The 19,712-nt window shown below is 39.1% G+C and overlaps 1 protein-coding gene across 1 annotated transcript in view; it reads right to left on the reverse strand.

Annotated features, from left to right (window-relative positions):
• The window catches only part of LOC122976161 (zinc finger protein GLI2-like), a 100,599-nt gene extending 82,293 nt beyond the window's left edge, over positions 1-18,306 (reverse strand). The window contains exons 1-2 of the mRNA XM_044344460.1: positions 17,881-18,306; positions 1,474-1,590 (exon numbers count right to left, since the gene is read on the reverse strand). Coding sequence (XP_044200395.1) covers positions 1,474-1,573 — 100 coding nt within the window. The 5' untranslated portion in view covers positions 1,574-1,590; positions 17,881-18,306. The remainder of the gene's footprint in view (positions 1-1,473; positions 1,591-17,880) is intronic.
• Between the last annotated feature and the right edge of the window lie 1,406 nt (positions 18,307-19,712).

Here is a 19,712-nt window from a genome sequence, read left to right on the forward strand (position 1 = left end):
ATTAAAAAAAAACAGAAATATGAGAAATAATCGATTATTCTGACACATATTTTCTCGATTAATTGAATAATTGTTCACAAAAATTTCAGAAAACAACAAAACATGTCAGTCACACCTTTACTAAAGCTCAAAGTAAAACTCAAAAATGTTGATTTAACCATCACATAAGACTAAAAACAGCAGCAAATCATCACTATTGACAGGCTGGAATGAGGCAATAATAAAATGATCAAAATATCAAGCGATGAATCGACTAATCATTGCAGCTCTAATGTTTTGTATCCTTTAATTAGTTAATATATATATATATATATATATATATATATATATATATATATCCACCATAGAATATCTAATAAGGACCATTAATGACCTCAGACATCTATTATTTACACCTGGAATCGTTCTTTCTGTTCTTTTTAAGTTTTCCAGCTAACAGCTGACAAATAAAGACAATATATGCATAGATTCTTTATCTTAACTGTTGAAGAACCAGACAGACACACGCTGGCAGTAATCATTAGAAATGATTCATAAACCAGAACAATCCTTTAACTTGTTTTCTGGCTGGGTGCCTACCTTTGGGCTCCATTTCCAGCTTTGTTCCTTCTTTATCAATTAATAAGTGTTTCTTTATAAATGGCAGGCCACCAAGTCCTTCATTAATGAGTAATAATGTCACAAAATCACACGTTTAATTTCCATTTCAAAAGGCGGCCCATCAGCCTGCATCTTTGTCAGCCTCTGAAGCTCCATGTCGTCCTCTCGGCTCTACCAACCCCAGTCCTTTTTTTTTTTTTTTTGTAATTCATCGCCTTTATACTCTGGAGGTAAGAACAAGGTCTTTCAGCCTCATTATGCCGAGCTTTCATCACACGTTCACTGACATCTTTAAAACATGTATCCTCTCTCTCTCTCTGCCTGCCTGCGCCCCCCCCCCGCGAGAGCCGATCGGTGCTACTCTTCATTTAGTTCAACAACACAAACACTCACCTGCCCCGACCCCCCCCCCTTCTTCTTCTTCTTCTTCTTCTTCTTCTTCTTCTCTTGTCATGTTATCTATTCATCAGCATTTACAGGCTCAAATGATGCCACACTCCTCGACTGTACACACTAGCAGGCCTTGATACCGGGACGATCTGCATTAATGATGCTCTTTTAAGGCACCGGGTCTATTTAGAATTCCTATCAGACGTCTACTGTAAGTCACCTCTGACTGCTGCTGTACCTTATCAGGCCCGAGGAGAGCCACGAGCACCGGCTCCCGTGATGGCACTTTATCTTTGAAATGTATATTTCATCGGTCGTGTTCGCTCCCCCTTTTGCCCCCTTTTTGCCTGAGCGACCTGCGAGACCTCGGCTCATCCTCACACACACAGCATCGCCAAGGCCCGACTGACTATTGGACAGGAACATCCGATCCAGTCGCTGCATCGGGAGGTTTTTTTTTTTTTTAAAATAAAAGCGTCCTACCTCTCGTCTCTGAGGGCGAGGGTTTCTTCGGGAGGTCTCCGAAACCGTTACCGTCCATTTTGTCTTTTTTCTCGCCGGATCTCGACAAGGAAGTCTCCATGTCCGACGTCCAGCGATCTGAAAGTCAAAGAAAGCAGCTGTTAGGACAGGAAGTGTTCATTTGGAGATGAGATGAGAACAAACTGTGGAAGCACTGAGAGGACTTAGATGATGCTGCTGGAGCGTTCGGGATCTGAATGAGATGAGAACTCTGACAACAAAACACCTTTTACCTTCTCTGAGTAAAGTTTCAGAATATTTAGAACATTTGAGCTTTTGCTTCATTTTATTTTACATTTATAAGAGACAAAAGATGTTCATTGTTATAAATACTTGTCACCTAAGAGTGAAGGTTTATTCTTGAAGAGGATGAAGTTTACCAAAGTTAAGTCATATGATAACAGGAGCTTGTATACATATATATTGTTGTATCATGTATGACATATATATAAGTCATATATGAGGAAGGACAACTGAAAAGATACAGCTGAAAGTACCAGAAGAAGCTACTGAGTGGACCTTAAATTAAGATTTCTTTTAAAAATAAAAACGAACTACAACAAAGCTAATTGGCTAGAATAATGTCATTTAATACTTTCTAGAAAAAAAAAAGTGTTTTGCATCAACAGCTGAAAGCTTCATTTGGAGACTTTCTTGTAACCAAAAGGTCAAAAGGTCAAAACAATCAGTACATGAACACAAGAAACCAGGTTAGACAGGAAATCAGAGTGTTAACCTGCACTGAAGTAATCTGATTACTGTATAATCTACATGCAGCAGGTCAGTTATCAGGTTTCTCTCCGACCTTCATCACGTCTTATTATTTCAACTGTTAATGATACAAGATGCTTTTCTTACTGAAAGGAGAAAACATAAACAGAAGTTTAAATGGTTAAAATAAAACGATATTAAGTTTAGATGAATAATCTGCAAAGGGAGGATTAAAAATAAACACCAAATGTGATGAATGTGAACATTCAGTGTGAACTGGAGGGAGTGTTGAGAGTAATGTGTGTGTTTCCATATGAGGTCGAGTCAGGATCAGAGTTCACAATCCTGATGACTTGTAGTAAGAAAATGTTGCTGAGTCTGCAGCCACAGCAAAGATTTACATTTTTGAGTGAATCTGCAACTTTTTCTATCATTGATTGATTGTTTAAGACACCAAACATCCTTTAATCTCAGCTTCTCAATAGTCCTGCTTCGCTGTTTTTCTTTGTCTTACTGGATCGTAAATCAATCATTTTTAGGTTTTAGGTTTTTGAAAACCTCAACTTACCCTTTAGGAAATGAAAACAGACATCTTTCCACTATTTTTATGATATTTTACAGACCAAACAACTAATTGACTGATAGAGAAAATCATCTGCATGTTACCCATTTATGAAAATAATCGAGTTATTTATACTTGTAGAGGTTACTTCATGTTAGTTTTACTTTCAGTCCGACTCTGGATGAAATGAACTTAAACAGCAGGAAACATCTGACTTGTATTTATTGATTTTTCCTCTCATCCTGATGCTCTGCTGTCACACAGACACTTTCCCTGTCAGAAGTCAAGTTTGTCTTTGCATGGAAAACGAATCAGCGTTCTCCAGGAGGAGTCTAGCTGGAGGAAACCAGTTTTCTCACAGAATCCAGTTTTCTCCTAGTAAGAGCAGCATCGTGAGTCTCCACGCGGTGACTCTGCCACTTGTTTATGTTTGCTGAACCTGTGAGATTATCCTCGAGCGCCGGGGCAAACATGTCAAGAGGATTTTGTCGTGAAAAGACAGCAGCTCGCCATGCGGGAGGCTTTCTGTCTTCCCCTGCGATTCATGACTCAATTTGCTTTCTGGCAGCGGGGACGTGGGGGTCGACGCGGGGGCTTTGGGGGTTAAAGGGGACGAGGGGGAGGGGGGGTGAGGAGGCGGGGGACTTAGCTCACATGTCATCAAAGTTTATTTGACTATTGACCTTTCCGCCAGCACTATTCAGGACGGGGTTTGTGGCTTGAATATTTAGAACAATACCACTTTATCTTCAAAGCTGAGATGGAAATGAAGAGACTCTTTATTCAGCCTCCATAATGTAACATAGAACATTTAGAAACCTGAACACTTTATAAAGGCTCAATGCCACATATTTAATCATAACAATACTGATAATTACCTTTATTCACGAGCAAGTTTACAGTCTTGTTTAAACCTCTTATAAAGCAACAATTGCATAAATCTTCATAGTTTTAGCTTCTCAAATGTGAGAATTTGCTTAAACCTACAAATCAGTCATCTTAAAGTGTTGACCAAATACTCAACTAGTGCAGAAACCATCGATTAATTGATTAGTGATAACTGTAAAAGACAAAATGCCAAACAAACATTCTCTGGTTACAATCTGTTAAATGTGAGTATTTACTGTTTTTGGTTTTGGTGTTCTGGTCGGACAGAACAAGGAATTTGAGGATGTTATTTTGGGATCTGGGAAACATTGATTGAGATTATTCACTATTTTCTGCCTGTTTATAGATTAAACAATTTAGTAGGAACCTCACTTTACAGATACAAAAACACCTGAAGGCAGTAAGATTATATATTCTCATAAGAGCACAAACAATACAAGAGAAAAATACTGTCAAATGGCAGTTTATTAGGTACAGCCAGCTGAAACTAACACAGATGAACTGTTTTAGGCTGCAGTTTGAACTGTTTATTTCTATTATTTTGGGTCGATTAAATATTAGAAACATCTCTCTCTATTCCACAATATCATTTAAATTTGGCTAATTCACAGTGTTTCATGGTTCATTAAACTGTTTTAGTAAAGGCAGATTAATAGATTCTGCTTACACTTTAAGAGGAAGCAATTAAGTAATTAAGTAATAATAAAACAATGATATAATATGTAGTAAATAATAATAATACACTAAGGTACATTTTGCTGATAAAACTTCACTTTTACTTGCAATGGAATATTTTTTACTTAAACATTTAATATTTCTTCCAGCACTGTGTAAAAGTGATTTGGGGACTTATGCAGACTTTAAACCAACATGTAAAACAGACTTAATGATTTTTTTTAAATTATTGAGTAATCTATCAATTATTTTCTCGATTAATTGATTAGTTGTTTGCTCTGGAATATGTCAGAAAATGGTGAAAAATATCAATCACTGTTTCCCAAAACCAAAGATGTGGCCTAAAATGTCTTGTTTAGTCCTGACAAATAGTCCACAACCCAAAGATATTTAGTTTACTGTCATACAAGACTAAGAAAACCAGAAAATACTGACGTTTAAGAAGCTTTTTGGCATTTTTTCTTGAAAATAGACTCAAAATGATTAGTCACTTATTAAAATACTTGGCATTTGTTTATGTTTAAATCGATCGACTAATTGTTGCAGCTCTCCTGACGTCACATTTACATAAGAAGGTGCATATCTGACTGAGTTTAGTTAGTTCAGTGTCTTTCAGTAGCACAGACGTGAGCTCAGAGTTTATATTTTTACGTTTTCAGGTGAAACTAGCCGCCTGTCTTTGGACACTTTGACCAGAACAGCTGTTAACAGACTCAACGGTTGTTTCAGGAACCAGAACTGTGACCTTCTGGTTACGGGACGGCTCCAGTAACCACCCGGCGGCTGTAGGTCACACACTTCGATGAACCAACAGTTCATTGAGTTTGTAATGACCAAACCTAGTTTACAGCCTCTTTAACAAAGCTGCGCTCCTGATTGACAGCTCTGCCTGGTGTCTTTATTGCTTCTGATGAATCAGTGTAACAGGTGTGAGAGGCCGGTAGTGAAGCCTCATGGGAAGACCCTCACCACACACACACACACACACACACACACACACACACACACACACACAAAAGCCTCTTTAGTTGAGGTGATATATGAGGCACATAATGGCAGTCTTTCATGCTTGCAGTCCTCTGATCTGTCCTCGCAAATCATTATTAGTCAGGCTTAACATTTGCTGTTCACACATTTAGCAGCTTTGAGATAGGTGTTAGCTCTGCAGCCTCACAGAAGACTTAAACTACAGTATAACAGATGTTTTAAATACTCCTCAACATGTTAACTGCTGAGTTTTTTGTGAAGCGGGTGTGCTACTTTTTAAAATATCGGGTCAATCAATTTAAAAAAGGGCTTTTTTTTTGTTTGGTTAGTTCTTTTTGTCACTTAACCCTGGAGGTATCTCCTCTTTATTTGTATTTGTTTTACTGTTATTCTCCATAATTTAATTTAAAAAAAGCACAGCTATCTCTTTAGTAGTTCCAACTAAACAGGGAGTTAGCATGTTAGCTTCTTATCTTTTGGCATAAAGACTGAAGATAGCATTGCAGCCTAAAATACTGTAGTTATATTAACCTTATATTACAAATATACAGTAATTCCAAAAACATTAATTGGTGAGTGTCTTGTTTTTTACTACTTTAATACTACTTTTTGAATTAGCAAACAAGGAGTTAGCAAATTAGCTTGTCATCTAGTGGCTTAGAGCTAACTAGCATAGCCTCAGAAAAGCTTTGAACAACAGTATTTTCTATTTTTTGTTGCTTTGTAATTGCACAAATAGCCTGCTACTGGTTAACTTAGCAAAAAGGTTAGCAAGTTAACCTCTCATCTTGCAGCATGAAGATTAGTGTGTAAAATGTCTTCACAGTACAGTAAAACATACTAGTTAGCTTTTTGATATTGTCCTGAAAATGTCAATTAGTGGGCGTTAAGCTAGCTTTTCATTTAGTAGCTCAGAGCTGATTAGCATAGAACCTTTTAGCGACAGTATTTTCAATTATTTTCTACTTTTTGTACCTTTTTAATAACACAAATACTGGTTGACTGGGTGAGTGTTTTGTGTCTTTTTAAAGCAAGTTTGCTACTTTTAAAAGCACAAATACTACAGGTTAGAATAGCAGAACACAAGCTAGCAAGTAATTCTTCATCTGGTGGCATCAAAAGTAGTATTATTACTGCAGTCGTAGAAAAGCTTAACAACAATAAAGTTACAACCTACTGGTCATTTTTTAAATATAGTCCCTAAAATGATAATTAGTGAGTCTTTTTCTGTAGTGAGGAGTTGTGGAGTAGCTTCTTGCCCACACACCCCTCAAACACAATCATCAAATTTGCATGACAAAACAGCAATGGGACTGATCTCAAATGGGGACAAGACTACAGAGAGTACAGAAAACAACCACTTAACAAAAAAAACCCAGAGAAGTCATCATAGACTTTAGGAGACACTGTGAGGACCTCTCTCCTCTAAACATCAAAGGAGAAAAAGTGGAGAGGAACCCACATCACAGAAGACCTCACATAGACAATCAAGTCCTGGTCAAAAAGGCTCAACAGCAGCTTTACTTTCTCATGACATTTAGGGAAACCAACCTGTCTGTGAAGCTGCTCATGTCCTTCTACCACTGCTCTACAGAGAGGGCACTGACATGCTATATTACAGTTTGGTATGCCAACTGTTCAGCAGCAGACAGGAGAGCTCTCCAGAGAATCATAAACACAGCCCAGAAAATAACTGGACTCCCCCAGCCCTCACTGGGAGACACCTTCAGATCAGCAGCCTTCTGAAGGATGCACCCCTATCATCATTTCTTCTCTCCGCTGTCATCTGGAAGACACTACAGAGCCTTATAGACCCACATTTCCAGGCTCAAAAACAGCTTTTACCCCAGAGCCATCACTGAACTGAACTCCACCACCACCCTCCCAACACCGTCATAACACTCCACACCACAGCACTGACAACTGGGATAGTATTTCTATATATTGAGGAAATGTGCAATACTATCTATAAATATCTGTATATTACTATTCTATTCTATAGTCTAATCAAATGTTTCTACATATTCCCAAAAATATTGGATGTTTGAGTGAATGTTTTGTTTTTTTAAGCTAGTTTGCTACCTTTTAATATCACAAGTTAGCATGTTACACTAACTTTTAGTATTGTGGCGTCAAATATGCAGCACCATAAAAGCTTCAAACACAATATATGTTCCTGGAAATGTTAACTGGTGAGTGTTTTGTTTTTTTAAGCTAGTTTGCTACCTTTTAATATCACAAGTTAGCATGTTACGGTAACTTTTTGTATTGTGGCATCAAGTACGCAGTGTCATAAAAGCTTCAAACACAGTATATGTTCCTGAAATATTAACTGGTGAGTGTTTTATTGTTTTTGTTGTGAGTGTGCTACCTTTTAGCAGCATAAATACTGTTGGTGGCTGAATTAGCAGGCGGTTGACAGTGGTTAGCCAGTTAAGTTCTTATCTATTAGCATGGAAATTAAGTGTAAGTACACATTTAAGTAATATATTCCCATATAATAGTAATTGGTGCATGTTTTCTACTTTGAAGTTTATATTTAGAGTATAAACCAGCTACTTCTTTCTAGTTTAGCACTGGTAGAAGTAATATTATCTACCAACTAGCAACTTTATATCTTGTTGTGTAGCATTAGCTTGAGGTTAAAATGTTAACATACAAAAAAACATTGCTCCTAAATCAAGCTGAGGCCACAGACATGGTGACACAGTAGAGAGGCAACCTAAAAATCAGTGAATCTACTCGTAGGAGTAGCTAACAACCAGGTTAGCAAGTCAATAGCTCAGTTAGTGGTGTAATTAACCGTCGCCTCCCACTGTTGACTGTAGGCTCCTTTTGAAAGGGAACACAATGATTCATTTGAGTATAATGGCTAACAAAGAGATCCTTACAATAAGGTTATTTAAAGGAACCACAACTTCAGAGTGACCCTCCCCCCCTTCTGCAGAGTCATTGTGCTGAAATCAATGACTGTTTGTTCTGCTGCTTCATCCTTTCTCTTCACTCGAGTCACTGCTTCTCTACTTCCAGTCACACCGAGAGGAACTGAAACTCTCATCAGGCATCACATGTTTGTTGAGACACCCAAAATACTGCTTTATTTTTACACAGATTCATGATTTTAATAATTTTTATAGCACAGTTATCTTAAATTATGACCTTCTTCTATTTACATTCTCATTCATTTGAATGTTTTTGCCCTTTGCAGACACTCCAGGGAGGCTGGTGATGCAGGATGCTGAATTGACCCTTAAATACACCCAAAAATGAAAGTAAGTCACCCCAAAACAACACCTTTGACACAGCGTAAATAAACTAAGGGTCCACAAACACTCAGGATACAGATAAATCCTCTGGAGGGGCCACGACTTCCAGAAATCAAACGACGGCCTGAGGCGAGTAGGGTATCCCCCCCCTACGTCAGGAAAACAAATGCCTCTGCCTTCCAGGTGTAGCTGGCTTACAAGAGTACAGTTTGGCTCATCACCGAATATTACCAGCAGCCACTACTGTCCACCTGAATTATTAGAGCAGATCTTGTCAACCAAACAAATGACTCTGTCTCAATTCAAAAGGTCACAGCGTAGCAGAGTAAAATCACAGAGCACGCAGTCAATTCCTCAGCGCCGTACCCCCTTTCGAAGGGCCACTTGCTGGAATTTATGGTCGGACCCTGCACCTATTCTCCTTTGAATAATAGCTATCCCGTAAAAGAAGCCCAGGTCGGTGGCGAGTCTAAAATAGAATACAGCTTCGACCGAAGGGGGGGGGGTTGTTGTTTATTGTGCGAGTGGCGAATACACAAATAGAGGCTAACAGTGACATCTGAATTTATACCAACTTCCCAGACTTGTTCCTCTTGACTTCAAGAGAAGCAATGAGACACAAAATCCCCCCCGATATGAAAGCTAAAAACAGAGCACAAGGGAGAGGAAGTATTCCCATGAGGCCAAACATGATAAAGCCTCTTGTTTGTTCCTTTCTTTACTATTCGTTAGACCATTTGTCCTTTTAGTTTGAAAACAAACAAGAGGACACTGACGGGACAGAGAGGCGAGCAAACACAAGAGATTCTTTTTCTGTTTACTTTTTACGCCCAAGCAACACGCTGAACTTTTTCACTTTTTTCACTTTTTTTCGGAGCTGGACAGGATATTCTCAGAGGAGAAACAGCCTCTGTGTCAGTGTTAGCAGCTTCACACCCCTCTGCCTGGATGTCCAATATCCTGTGGCTGATCTCCTCCTGCCCCTCACCAACAGCAAACAGATGTGGCGGCTGAGTTCAGAGGAGAAATTCCCGGCTCCTCGAAATAGCTGAATGAATGAACGCCTCCTACCTGTGCACGAAAACAGACCCTGACCTCACTTTTTTTTTTTTTTTTACAGTAGCAATACTTAAAGGAAGCTCAGTGTTTCCTGTGAGGCTTGTATGAATGCAGAGATGGCATCTGTGAACCTCAGCGTTCATACTACTACTACTTGTGTTTTTAGTTGCTGGGCCATTTGGAAAGTTCTTCTTCTTCTTCTTCTTCACTCCTTCATTCATGTTTTGTTTCACATTACAAGCAGATGTCTTACTGTTTTTGACTGCAGTTATATTCATGCTGAAATTAATACTTGACTTATGAAGGAAAAATGCCAAACGTTCAATAATTTCAGCTTCTCAGATGTGATGATTTGTAGTTTTTTTGTTTTATTTCATTTCAAACTGAATATATTTGGGTTTTGGACTGTTGGTCAAACAAAACAAATCATTTAAATGACGTCACCTTTGGGCTCTGGGAACTTTTTTCACACTTTTGTGTAGAGCTGCAACAATTAGTCAATAAGTTGCCAACTATTAAATTAATTACCAAGTATTTTGATAATCGATTAATTGTTTTGAGAATTTTTTTCTCTGATTCTCTGATTCAGCTTCTTTAACATGAATATTTCCTGGTTTGTTTAGTTTCTATGACAGTAAACTGAATATCTTTGAGTTGTGGACAAAACAAGACATTTGAAGACGTCACTTTGGGTTTTTGGGAAACACCGATCAACATTTTTCACCATTTTCTGACATTTTATGGACCAAACAACTAATCGATTAAACAAGAAAATAATCAACAGATTAATAGATAATGAAAATAATTATTTGTAGCCCAACCTTTGTGATATCTTGTCAATAAAACGTTGTTAGCCCCTGCAGCCCTAATTTTGTCTAGTTTAGATGATTTAGTATATCTGTGGAGAACCGTTTCAACTGCAAAATAACCCAGAAAAAGACACAGTTTAATCCCTGCAGTGCAGCAAGACACTAAATCTATTTCCTCATCAGTTAAAAGACTCTTCTCTCTCAACCCTCGCTGACTTGTTGCCGTTTCTTGGAGTTATCAGTGACGTGCTGCCACATGTGTGTCTCTCCAGCTCTGCATGCCGACGGCATGAAGTCCGCGCTGACTGACCGCCGGCTTTGATCCCTGACCCTCGGCCAAATGGTCTGGCTACAGCACGGCCACTCGCTGTTTTACAGCCACAGTTTGGACCACTGACTTCCTCTCCGCTGCCTGGATGGACTCTTTTATTGATCATCCACACTTAGAGTAAGTCTTCCTTCTTTCTTCTTCACGTCTATTTATCCTGCAAAGGTTTTTTTATCACAGAAAGTCGCTGGTTTTATAAACATTTAGTGTTTTTGATTGAATACGTTTGCTTCCTGGAGGAAGTGATGGAGATTTATGTTCATGTAGCAGCTGGTTTCAAATTAAAACAGTTTAGTAAAATGTTTTAACAGATCCTGACTAAAGAAATGAGACCTTAAATTTGATAAACTACACCCTCTCTACAAAATAACAGTAACTTTAAGCTCTCTCTTAAACTTCTCGAGTCTTCTCAGATACATTTACAGCCTCTGTGAGATAATTTCCAAGACTTACTGTCTCCACTGAGGCTCACACGACCACATATCACTACTCTGACTTATTCAAACTTGTGCTTTCCACACTTTCTGAACGTACGAGTGTCGAGAGGTATTAACTGTCCAGCATCATGACATGAGGGCCTGAATGAAGCATCCAGGGAAACTCCAGGCTGCTGCTGCTGCTGTGAGTCACAGCTGGCAGCTCGTGCCAACAGGGTGTGGACACAATAACTGCACAGCATAATAAAATACAAAAATATAAAAAAATGGCTGAAGCTGAATCTGTACTTTAGTGTCATAAATGCAGAATCCTGTGTTGGAACGCGTTATATTTAACAGGTGTTCATGTTATTGTGTCCACCTGCTGCGCATGTAACCTAAAGGACTGTATACATCACACATGTTACATGTTTGTCTGCATGTACATTTAATCACGGACATGTCAGGTTAGTGTCATTTATGACATCAGATTTATGACCTGTTTAAAAAAAAGCAGTTTTCAGGACTAAGATCACTTCATCTGTCAAGAAAAATCAAACTGTGAGTCTAGAAACTGAACTCAAACAAAGAAAATGTCATAAATAAAACAAACACTAAGCTGCACTGAAGAGAAATGGAATAAACAACTATTACAGAACCAGAATGAGATTAAATGTCAATATATTTGATTTTTGCCGATATCCGATAATATTTTCCAGCTCATATTGGCTGATTGCTGATGCCGATATATGCACATATTCTTTCCAACTAATTACAGAGAACATCAGTCTGTCCTGTTGTAGAATTAACATATTATCATGATGGCCGACTGGCAGATACAGACATAACATAAAAGGCTTTTCAAGATGTGCACATTCACTGAGCTTACATGTAAAACATGTCATATTCATTTTTATGTCACATTTTCAAACAAACTGTTTGATTCCTCCTACTTTAACAGTCTTGGATGATTCTCTCCTGACAACTCAGGAAATTATGACCTATTTCACAATTTGTAAAGTAAATAAATGTGATGTCTGTGCACAAGTAAGTGAATTCTGTAACTGACAGGTTGTTTTTTTTTGTCCGGTTGGCGCCTGTTTCTCTTTATCGTCGTAATGATCTGGATGACGTGTTGAAGGAATGACCGACTGACGCCGAGCAACCGTCGCAAACAGCAGCTCTGCTCTCCGTTTCAGACACTTCATACACGTCGCCGCCTCTTTCAGGCTCGACGCAAGAACCGTGATGGCGTCAGTTTTTGGACGGACACTGCGTCCAGCGTTTAGCCAACGGTTCTCCTCGTGTGTGCGTCTACTTAAAGCGTCGTCTTATCGGCCTCACGTATCAGCAGAAATGTTCATTTTGGGACGATGCTGATATTTAATTTCAAAACCTTTATCAGCCGATACCGATGATGGCGGTTTAGGCGGTTTAGACACTTGAGTTTCTGAGTCTTGACTTTCAATTTTGAGGTTTTTGTCCTTTTTACTCCACTACATTCATCAGACAGTCATAGTGAGAAGTGATGCATCATTATAGATTAAACTATAAGATTATTTAAAGTAGTTAAACTTCACTTCAGGCTGCTACAGCATTAAAACTCTGCTTTTAATAAAAATCCAATAATATAACTGTATAATAACTCTCTAAATGATGCCATAATGAGTATTTTTATGGTGCTTTTGATACTTGGGATCCAGTAGAGAAATAAACATATAAAAATGGGGAAAACTTCCCAAACTGTAAATCAAAATTCAATTAAATCCATGTACAGATACAGTAAGTACAGAACAAACTGTACAACATATTGAAATAAGAAGCTATAAGTTGATGGGTACTTGGGATTTATACTGTAGTATTACTACGTTTTACTGCATTAAAGGACCTGAGTACTTGGGATTTATACTGTAGTATTACTACGTTTTACTGCATTAAAGGACCTGAGTACTTGGGATTTATACTGTAGTATTACTACGTTTTACTGCATTAAAGGACCTGAGTACTTGGGATTTATACTGTAGTATTACTATGTTTTACTGCATTAAAGGACCTGAGTACTTGTTGTCCTACTGGTTGAAGTGGTGGAGTTGAAAGTCAGAATGAATGTGTCCAGCTGTCAAACAGCAGCGGCGCCGCTCTTACCTGAAAGCAGAGCTAATAGCCACTGACACAGTGGAAAACCTGCCGAGGCCCCCCGTCACTAACAGTGTGTCACCGACCTCCAGGGCCCCCCCCCCCCCCCCCCCCCGGGGATGAAATCTGTCCCCGGCCCCCTTCCTGGAGGGAGGAGGTAAAAAAAAAAAAAAAAAAAAGAAGCGGGGGGCCTCCGGGGGCCGGACAGATTCCTCCTGACCTCAAGGTCTGATTGTGCTCACGGAAAGACGCGGCCAGGAGGGATTGATTGCTAAAGAATACCACATGGCTCCGCCGGGACGCCACATGTTAAAAAATTTTGGGGAAGAAGAAAAAGAAAACAACAAAGCGAACGGGTTTGTTGGTCCGCCTGGTTGATGATTCTGTGGTTTGGCAGCATTTCAGAGCTTGTTTTCGCTTTCACTACTTGTCATACTATTAAAGGCTCGAGACTCTTCTTCTTCTTCTTCTTCTGCGCCGCATGCAGCGATCATTGAAAACACAGCAAAGCTATCAGATGTAACCAAACCAACCAAAGAGATGATCTGTCCCTCCGCAGAAAGCCAAACACTTCTCTGAGATCATTTGTTTCATGACGTGTCAGAATGTCTCTTCTCACAGCATGGGGCGTCCTTCACATCCGCCCTTCAGATTCACACACACACACACACATTTATATATATGTATGTGTCTGTATATATATATATATATATATATATTCATCCACTCCTCGTCTCAGCGGCTGTCAGGCCTGATCGTGGCGTTATCGCCGTCCCTTCAGGAGTTAATTAACAGACGCATCAAAGCAGCTCCCGAAGATCTCCGGGTACACAGCAAAGAGGAAGAACTACAGGCCCCCAGCGGCCCCTGGACCTTTGATTTCTGATGTCTCTTGGTCTGTGTGTGTGTGTGTGTGTGTTTCAGAGTGTGTGTGTGTGATGGCGTTGCATTAAACACGGCTCTGTTTTCATCATGTGTAATTGCTGCTGCCTGATAGCTGCTTTCCTCTGTCGGAGGAAGTTTCTCATGTTGTCTAAGATCTGGCAGAAAAAGTGACCGCAGTCTCAGAGCAACTCACAAAATAAATGTTTGCAGAGAGAGTGTGTGTGTGTGTGTGTGTGTGTGTGTGTGTGTGTGTGTGTGTGTATTACACACTATTTTACAATGTATGATTTAACTCTAATTCACTTTATCTGAGCAATCTGTCTCCATGCGTCCAATACTTTCAAAATAATCAGAGCCCATTTTAACTGTTGGACCTGTTTGCCAGTGATTATCAGGGGTCAGTGAGAAAAGCAAACAGTGGTAATCCACTTAAACATAAAACCATAACGGCTGTAACACAAACACACCGGAGGAAGTGTGGTGGGACTGTTTCTGCACACACTCACACACGTTATAAAACAGTTATTTCAGTCTTAGATGGAAGATGATGAGTCGGCCTTTAGGAATGTAACTAACATAGACAACCGATCCGTTAACCATTAAAACCACTGACGGGTGACGTGAACAACATTGATTATCTTGTTATTATGGCACCTGTCATGAGGTGGGATATATTAGGCAGCAAGAGAACAGTCTGTTCTTGAAGTTGATGTGTTGGAAGCAGGAAAACTGGGCAGCGTAAGGATGTGAGAGGCTTTAACAAGGGCCGAACTGATGGTTAGACAACTGGGTCAGAACATCCAGAACAGATTATGGGCTCCCAGTATGCAGTGGTCAGCACCTACCAAGAAGGACAACCGGTGACAGGGTCAGGGGCGCCCAAGACTCACTGATGCATGTGGGGAGTGAAGGCTAGACTGTCTGGTCTGATCCTTCAGAAGAGCTTCTGTAGCTCAGACTGCTGAAAAAGTTAATGCTGACTATGACAGACGGTGTCAGACCACAGAGCTGAAAGCACCTACAAAGGACACATGAGTGTAAGAACTGAACCACAGAGCGATGGAAGACGGCGGCCTGGTCTGATGAATCATGTTTTTCTTTTACATCATGTGAGACGGCACCAGGATGCATTATGGGAAGAAGGCCGGCGGAGGCGGTGTGATACTCTGAGCAATGATCTGCTGGGAAACCTTCTGGCGTTCATGAGGATGTTACTCTGACATGAATCACCTACCGAAACACTGTTGCAGATCAAGTTCACTCCTTCATAGCAACAGTATTCCCTGATCTCCCTGACAACACTGCAAACTGTTCAGGAACGGTTTGAGGAACACGACAAAGAGTTCAAGGTGTTGCTTTGGCCTCTAAACTCCCCAGATCTCGATCCGATCGAGCATCGGTGGGATGTGCTGGAAAAACAAGTCTGATCCACGGAGGCTCCACCTCACAACTTACAGGACTTAAAGGATCTGCTGCTCACGTCTCGGTGCCAGAAACCAGAGGAACCTTCAGTCCTGCATCAACGGGGCAGAGCTGATTTAACAGCACGATATTAGTCAATTAATCTGTCTGTGTTTTTTCAATTAATCAACTAATCATTTAGTTTATAAAATGTAAGAAAAGTGACGACTTCAAATGTCTTGTTTTGTCTGATCAACAATCCAAAAAAAACCCCCAAAATATTCAGTTTACAATCATTCAAAATAGAGAAAAAACAGCAAATCTTCACATTTACGAGCACAAAACCAAAGAATTATGGATCATTTTTTTGCTGAACTATTTCATACATAATAACTCAGTTATCACAACTGAGTCTCAGGTCAACTCGGCCAACAAATTCAGAGGAGTAAAGAGCAGGTTTAAGGGAAAAATTATAGACTTTTAACATCATCTTTTCTGCTACAACTGTCTTTAAAGAGAACAGGTTTAATTTTGACATCCAGCAGTAAATTAAATCTTTAAAAAGTTGTCCTGCAGTTGCATTTTTATTATAACACAGAGGAAAGAAAACTAAAAAAAACACATAAATCCAGTTAAAGCTGACAAACAGAAGATTGTATCTAATAATTTATGAGACGTTCTCATCTGTCATTGCTCCACTTGTTCCTAGAAATAAAAGTATTTAAACATGTTTGGAGGGTTTTTGTGGTAAATGTTAAAAGACACGGGAGCCTTTCCCCCCCCCACCCCCCCCTCTGGGTTTTAGTGGATTTACTCCCCTGCTTGTGTAAAGCCACTGATGCTTCTTTTCTTCCACAAAACCCACAAGGAACAACTGCCCCCGGGGCCACATGGCATAATTGGTGTGGACTTGTTGTTTTGTGGGATAAGAGACTTTTGAGTCCTCACAGCAGGGGCTTTTTTTTTTTTTTTTAAACTCACTTCCAATTCACATTTATCATGACCTGCAACTGCCTTTCTTTCTTTCTTTCTGCACCAAATCCAGCATCTCCCTGCATCATTAAACCCTCCACAGATTATTTGCCAGAGAATCAGAGCTGCGATCAGTAATGACGGCGGGCAAACGGGACGCGGGGGTTGGAAGGAAAAATGTGTGAAAATGACAGCGGAGGGGAAGGCGCTCGGAGGCAGGATGAAAGTGACATCCCCATCACAGGTTTGGGAAGCCCCCATGTCATCCTGAATAATGTGAAGGGCCCCCATTATTTCTTCACATCTTTTCAGCCCCCCCCCCCCCCCCCCCCCCCCCTCCCTCTCTACCCTCCTCTTGCTCCCTGACTGCTGGAACTCTTCATTCTGCACAATAGCAAATGCACTAAAACTTTTCTTCTGATGCAAATGAATGCAACCGACCATTTAGCATTAAAAAAAAAAAAAAAAAAATCCACTCTGGAGGGACGAGGGGGAACGAGCCCCCGACACAATCAGGAAGATTTTTTCTTTCTCAGATTTGTTTTAATTATTATTATTATTCAGATTTAATCTGTGTGGGGCCTTTTTTTTCCTGCAGATTTAATCAATTAAAGGCTCTAATCTTAATGATAATGAGAGGAAATCAATGCAAGCTGTAGGTGATAAAAACCTGACTTCTTCTGCAAAAAACTCATAAATGATTCACAACTTTTAACAGCTTTTTTCCAACTCAAACACCTTTAAATTAATTTATTTTAAAAAGGGTTAAATATGATGTTAATTTTAAGAAAAGATGCAAAAAGATACAAAAGAAAAATCTGGAGGGAAAAAGAAACTTTCCTCAATGTTTGGACAACTTTAAAATCACCTTGAAAGCAGGTTTTACTGGAGAGAATCTTCAATATATAACCTTTAAATATTTCATACATGAGTATGACCTAAAAATCATCTTTAAAGTGCCAATAAAATGTCTTATAATGATGATATTCAGTTACACAATGAGGGAAAATATAATGAAGATTTGGAGAATATTGTAAAGATACTAAGAGAGATTTTAAAATAGTGAGACTTAAATGAATATTTTATATTATACAGAATAAAGAGCAACACCGTAAAGTACAAGAGCCCTAAAATAATAAGAACCAGTTGTTTCAGTGTGTTTTCGTGCTTTCTTCTTGTATTTTATCGCCACTAAAAGCAACATTTTCCAAACTCACACCGTGGTTCAGACTCTCACACTGTTTTCCACGAGCACATGGCCAAAAAAACTCACCCAACTGTCTCCTCTCCTCGTCCCGAGCGAGACTCCTGCAGCCTCCTTCTCCTTCTCCTTCTCCTTCTCCTCTCTCTTTTACTCAAGTCAAACTTTTTCTCTCAGTCAGAAAGGAAGAAAATAAAAAAAAAATAAAAAACCACCATGCAGATATTCCCCCAACATGAAATCCCATCTACAGGAAGACGCACGGAGCGGTCTGCGCCCTCAGCATGGCTTCAAAACAACAAGAAGAGGAAAAAAGTTCACTTCTTCTCTGCGTTTCTCCGCATCAAGGATCCATGCAGCTGCAGCTGCAGCTCAAACAACAGCACAAGTCACTTTTACACAAGTGCAGAAACGCAACTTTTCTTTCTTTTTTGTTGTTTTTTTCTTTTTGTTGTTGTTGTTGTTGAACCGTGGGATGTTTCATCTGGATGCTGCGGAGCTTTGGAGACTCCAGGATGCGCTGTTTTCTCACCGCGCCCACCGCTCTACACTTTACTTTACTTCCCTCCTCCCCCCCCCTCCCTCCCTCCCTCCCTCTGACTCCCCCCATCCTCCCTCCCTCCTCTCTCTCTCTCTCTCTCTCTCTCTCTCTCTCTCTCTCTCTCTCTCTCTCTCTCTCTCTCTCAGCTTTTCAGTCGGGACCGACCGGCTTCACCGCTGATATATGTGAAGGATGTCCGACAATGGAAATACATATCAATCAATATATTTCATCAATAATCCATAATAGGTTAGTGTTCAAAGATCAATTAAAGATTGATTATCTGTCACTGACACGGTCTCGAAGTTGGAAAAAAAATCTATAACAATCCTAATAAAGTCTTCTCGTGCAGCCATCAGTCGTCACTGATAGTTAATCGATGATCGGTTATTGGAAATATTGATCCTCCTCTTAATCTTTGCACCATTTTTATTTCTATCTGTGGTTTTGTGTCTGTTTTAATGTTTAGAAAAAATAGTAAAAGACAGTAAAATGCTCTCATTCGACCAGTCTGTTCAATAAAGGATCAAAAATATTGATTATCGTTTAGTTATCAGCTGTTTTCTTCTTCTTCTCTTTTTTTCTGAAATGAGACGTTTATTTCTAAATATATTTCGAGGAATCATGATTCTTATAATTATTTCTCTCTATGTGCAGAGTTTATTGTTAGTTTATCAACTGAGTCATACTGAAGAAATTATCTCTAATCACTGAATAATAAATAAAGATGAAAAAAGATTTAAAGATGATTGAAGATATAAATTAATTCAGCATAACTGAGAATATTATTATATAAAAATAAGATCAGTAAAGTACAAAAAGACCAGAAAATGTCATAAATATTAATCATGACACTATATAATCTCAGATTAAATATATTTGGGTAATTAACTGTGAATTCAGGAGATTAAATGTTTCAAAGCACTTCAACCTTTTGATATCATTTAATTTCTGAGTAATTATAATAAAATATAAAGATTTTAATGAATGTATATTAAAAATATCACAGAAGCATCAAAGGAGCATTAAAACGTCTCAACCAGTGATTTTTTCTCTAACGTTGCTTCCTGTTCTGTTCATATTTAACTTCAGTATTTTAACATAAAGTGATTTTAATTCCAGGTTCATTAAACTGTTAAATGTGATTTACTGTTTTAGTTTAGAGGTTCATCTGCTGAGATGAGTTAAAGAAGCTTCGCAGCCTGAACGTTCATTTCACATGAAACACTGACATCTAGTGGCGGGAAGAAGTTACTGCACCAACATCTCACACTTTAACTAGGTTCTTATAGTGATAAAAACTATAATAATTATAAAATATACGTGTTGTTTTGCTAAATAAATACATGAATGAACAGATTAT

Source organism: Thunnus albacares, chromosome 24 (assembly GCF_914725855.1).
Source record: "Thunnus albacares chromosome 24, fThuAlb1.1, whole genome shotgun sequence".
Taxonomy (NCBI): Eukaryota; Metazoa; Chordata; class Actinopteri; order Scombriformes; family Scombridae; genus Thunnus; species Thunnus albacares.